The following is a 4,655-nucleotide window of genomic DNA, read 5'->3' as shown; positions in this document are numbered from 1 at the left end:
CTGTTTTTTTCTGTCAAGATGGGGTGCTGAGTGTACATTACTGAGAAATAAAATGAACTTTTTTGATTTTTGGAAAATGGCTGCAATGAAACAAAGAGTGAAAAATTTAAAGGGGTCTGAATACTTTCCGTACCCACTGTATACCCACATGAAAATATAATAAAATAAATACAATCATACATACATACATACATGCATACAGTAATCATTACTCTAAATCTTTAATTCATTCTGCCATCAGGTTATTAACTTCAGACAGTAGTCACTTTAAATAGGATCCTTATCAGCTTACATGATAAGCATTATTTGGACCTGCAATTTATCTAATATAGAGAAGAATTAGATATATTATTATTTATCACACATTTGCATGCGCAGACAGATCTTAAAGTCATAGCCTACAGAGGAACTTAGCAGGAGCACAGTCTTTGATGTGTCTAAAAGCTAACATTAAAGTTGTTCAACAGAGAAATAGAAGAAGAGAATATGTCTATTGCTTTTTACTTGTTAAAATTTTGGCTTCTTCAATGGTTGATGACATAAGTGTAGTTCAAATACATTAACAAAAGATGCGAAGGCAAAGATTTTTTAAGCGCAAGTTACGCATACCCTGGGGGCTAAGCACCCCCTGTCCTTCAATCCTAGTGACGTCCCTTACTTAAAGGCTGGCAATATTTTTGGTGTTGTCAAATAATCCAATGAAAAGACCTAAACCAACTCTGGGACTGTGCTGACCTTAGTGAATGCTGGAACCATGAATTGGCTTTCAAGCTCATTTGCAGATATGAGATATAGCTGTATATAGATATAGTTTCATGTCTGAGGGATTTCTTTAAACAGCTGTGCACTGTAGCTTTTTAGCAAATATTACTCAAACAGGAATAAATGGTGTATTTGTTGGAGGTATTTTAGCTGCAGATACACGTTTGGTCCTCTGGTAAGAGCAACAGCAGTATGTTGTTTGTGTGACTGACTCAAAATAAACTACAGTGCTTGTTGTTTTTTGTATTATAATAGGATTTGTTGACAATATGTAATTCCATCAGACTTCCATTGTCATTTACATCATTGTTTCCCTACATGGGAGTCAGGACCCCAAACCTGGGGGATACAAGGACGGTTAACAGGTTAAAAAAAACCCAGAAAAACAGATGTTTATCTAATCTTTGATTTCATGAATTGTTGGATATTTATTCCTCGTAGATGTCTGCAACCAGTGATGATAGGTTGCAAGTAGACGTTGCTTTGTTTTAAGGGGTCAGAAGCCAAAAAGGTTGGGAACCACTGGTTTACATGACAGTCCAATGTGATATCCAACGACAAAAGTAGAAGAGAGCTGCCCTTCCTGTGCAAAGTTCTGTTGCAACTGCTCTGTAGTCTACGAGTTTTGTTTATTTCGGGCAGATTTCATATGTGAAGATGTTTAACAAATGGGAGCAGAAGTTCCTGTTCATGCTTTCTCGGAAACCTGCTCTTAATAAATTCAGGGTCAAAAAACATCTTAAACCAAACAAAACTATACAACTGACTTGCTGATATTATTATTATTGTCCTGTGACTTGGATGATTAAAATTCTTCATGGGAATCAATGTAATGTAAAAAGTGAAAAAAATAAATGTATTAAATGAAACCCAAACGAAGCCTTCTGAAGCATGACTGTGACACCTGCAGATTCAGACTTCAAATGCAGCGGTCACATTTGATATTGTTTCTACTCACCGCTCCATAACCTAGCAGGTCATGCAGAGGGTCCAGCAAGGGGTAAATATTATCCAGATACCACTTAAAGGGCTTGCAATTCAGCCTCTCTCTCAGCTTTTTCCTCTCCGATACATCCCCAATGTCTATCCCATGATTCTGTAGGAAACATCAGGGTAAAAAGGCCACAAAAAGTTTGATCAGTAAGAGGAACTATAGGGTTTGCACAAAGTTATGAAGCCTAATTTGTGTATTGAGAGAAGCTGTAATTTATGTGAGTAATGAGGTGTCTTCCCTTACCTCTATGGGAAGGTTCCAGGCAATGTTGACATTGTATTTATATTCATCCATCCACACCTCCGCCACCCTCAGTGCATTACGCTTTACCATTACACTCAAGTCTGGGAGGTAAGGCTTGACGGCCCGTTCAATATGGGCAATTTTAGAGCAAGGTATGACTTCTATGCTTCCTCCACACAGCCACACCTGAAAAAATAGATACACAGATACACTTTGGTATCTTAGAAGCTTCCTTGTATGATTTAGATTACTGAAAGAAACCCATGCAACCAACCAACCAACAGCAAACAAAGTTGTTTTTTTACTTTACTTACAGTGTTTTGGTCACTTTGAAACATCCTGTAAATCTTACCCGGATGCCCAGCTCCACATTTTCACCTCCATATATTTTCATTCCACCATCAAGACTTCCGATCTCTCCAAAGAATTTGCGATCAGCAACAAGAATCCCCATGATGGAGGGGCTCCTGAGGACAGAATTTGACAATAAATGAAAACACCAACCACACTTCACTGGCATTTTAAATAGAAGAGTAATAAAAGTGATTAAAGGGTCACCCCACCCACCATCCACACTTTATTTTTATGCATTTTTAATAGGAGTAAACAGAGTGACCAAAAGTTCAGCCCCCACCTCACCCCAGCAACATATACATAGATGGTTTTTCATTTACTGAGGTTTTGAGATATCGTGAGAATCTTCTGCCAACAGTAGCGAATAGTTTAAATACTGAGGTCATGAGTCAAAGCCCTCAGTTTCCAGTCAGACAACATTGGTTCTAATATATGTGTACAATATCACATCATAGCTCACTTGCATGCTGTTTAATACAGTTTGACTTTCAGAATGAGAGATGGTTTGAACAAAAAGCAAATAGGTTCTGAAGTAAAACAGTAATGTGACAGATCACTTTGAAGTACGGCTCAATTTTGTTTATTAATGCACTCGATAGGACCTGCTTGGGTAGTTTACATTTGTGTGCCTAACTTTTTCTTGGTTGGTAGCAGTGACTAGCTAGCCAATTGTCTCCAGCCAGCTTTAAATTAAAAGGAAAGGTATGAGTGGGATTGGTCTTCTCAGCTAAGGTTTATAATAAGAAAATATAAAATTACTTTACCAAAAATGTTTATTTATAATGTTAAAGTAGTTTTTTGTGTTTTGGGTGAACTGAATGTTTAAACCGGAACTTACTTGCCAGGTTGTGACTCGTCCTTTAAAGCGTACCACTCGGGTCTGAAGGACTCATACATGCACCACAGAGCCCAGTCGAAGGCATCCGCCGCAGGTATGTAGGGAGTCAGTGCCAAATCATCAAAATTGACTCTGTCAAACACTGGTGTCAGTATCACGGTTCGGTCCTCTTTAATGCGAGCTAACAATGGCTCTGCCCTAAACACACAGTCACAGTGTAACAGTTACATGACTTGACTGAACAAACAAAAAGTGTGATGACTTATCATCACCATAGCACAGCCGACAACTTGACAGTGACAACTCAGATCACTCCACTTGGACCAACCATTGCACATGGACTTCTATGTGAGCATCCAAGATGGCCACCACGTCTCCAACAGCAGCCCTCCATCCGGACAGTCTGGCCTGGGTGAGGCCAAGCTGCCCCGAGTGCCTGACTTTCTTCACCAGGCCTGGAACCTCCTCATGGATGGAGTTGATGTATTCATCCAGTTTCTCCATTAAATCCTCTGCAGAATTTAAATATTTAGTCACAAATTAATTCAAGAGCTTTAGAAGTCACAAACACAGAACCAAGCAAGCTGTGTCCTACTGTTTCTAGTCTTCATGCTAAAAGCTAGCTGTCTCCTTTAACACACAAATATGATAGTGGTATAGATTGTCTCACGTAACTCAAGACAGTAAATAAGCATTTACCCAAACTTTCCCTCATTAGACCTCTTCTCAAGGTACTGTTACATTCACTTCAATTGTAACCTGTACAATGGACAAATTCATGCAAACATTTCCTGTTTTGGTGTGAACTCAGATGCAAAAATCTAAAATATCTATTGGTATGGCTACATACCACTATGGGTATGAGATAAAATATATTCTCAGAGTATCAAACATACTCTGATAATAAATTGAGAGCCAGAGCCGTAGCAGGTCGACCTACCATTACTGCTGTGATCGTCCACCAGTATGATTTCTTTCAGCAGCCGAGCTGGCGTCTTGTCTATGATGCTGCGGATGGCCCTTTTGATGATAGAAAGAGCTTCATCCAGGTAGATTAAAACAACACTGATGGTAGGCAGATCCTCTGGGTACTTTTTGTCAGCACACCTGTGAGGGGAAGAAAAAGTGATGCATTTTTTAAATTAAAAAATGCATCACTTTTGCATCTGAATTTTATGTTAATTTTGGATATGAGCTTCATCTTAGATTAATCATTTGGTCTATAAAATGTTGTAAAATGGTTAAAAAAAGAAACAACCCCCCAACTGTATTTCCCCTTCCGGAATGTAATAAAAGTTCTTTTTAAAACAAAATTTTCAATCACCAGGGTCTCACACTAAACAGGCATCATACAGTAAAGCAGTTCATTGTGTGTGAATGAGGTGTGGTTTGTCAGTAGTTATGAGCAGGAAATGATAATCACCTGGCAGGCCTGGTATCAGGGATCTCTCTGTTGAGGGGCAG

General features: G+C 38.8%; 2 protein-coding genes across 3 annotated transcripts in view; both read right to left on the bottom strand.

The window, feature by feature from the left end:
- Positions 1 to 4,655, bottom strand: part of LOC123964267 (probable polypeptide N-acetylgalactosaminyltransferase 8) — a 20,033-nt gene that overhangs the window by 9,929 nt on the left and 5,449 nt on the right. The window lies entirely within an intron of this gene.
- Positions 1,682 to 3,590, bottom strand: LOC123964268 (probable polypeptide N-acetylgalactosaminyltransferase 8). The gene is made up of 5 exons (XM_046041340.1): positions 3,479 to 3,590; positions 3,192 to 3,389; positions 2,352 to 2,466; positions 2,000 to 2,185; positions 1,682 to 1,858 (listed from the first exon to the last, which is right to left on the bottom strand). Exons 2-5 carry the CDS (start codon positions 3,248 to 3,250, stop codon positions 1,682 to 1,684), a joined length of 537 nt encoding a protein of 178 aa, XP_045897296.1. The 5' UTR covers positions 3,251 to 3,389; positions 3,479 to 3,590.

This window comes from Micropterus dolomieu, unplaced genomic scaffold, assembly GCF_021292245.1.
Source record: "Micropterus dolomieu isolate WLL.071019.BEF.003 ecotype Adirondacks unplaced genomic scaffold, ASM2129224v1 contig_1437, whole genome shotgun sequence".
Taxonomy (NCBI): domain Eukaryota; kingdom Metazoa; phylum Chordata; class Actinopteri; order Centrarchiformes; family Centrarchidae; genus Micropterus; species Micropterus dolomieu.
Note: the sequence above shows the minus strand (reverse complement) of the source record. Positions and strands in the feature narration are given on the sequence as shown.

What these genes read in the sequence shown, in the direction of transcription:
- LOC123964268 (XM_046041340.1), bottom strand. Translation starts at nt 3,250, where the DNA reads ATGTATGAGTCCTTCAGACCCGAGTGGTACGCTTTAAAGGACGAGTCA. An exon ending in GACGAGTCACAACCTGGCAA is followed by an intron (nt 2,467 to 3,191) that starts GTAAGTTCCGGT and finishes TTCTGTCCTCAG; the next exon opens with GAGCCCCTCCATCATGGGGA. An exon ending in ATGTGGAGCTGGGCATCCGG is followed by an intron (nt 2,186 to 2,351) that starts GTAAGATTTACA and finishes CTATTTTTTCAG; the next exon opens with GTGTGGCTGTGTGGAGGAAG.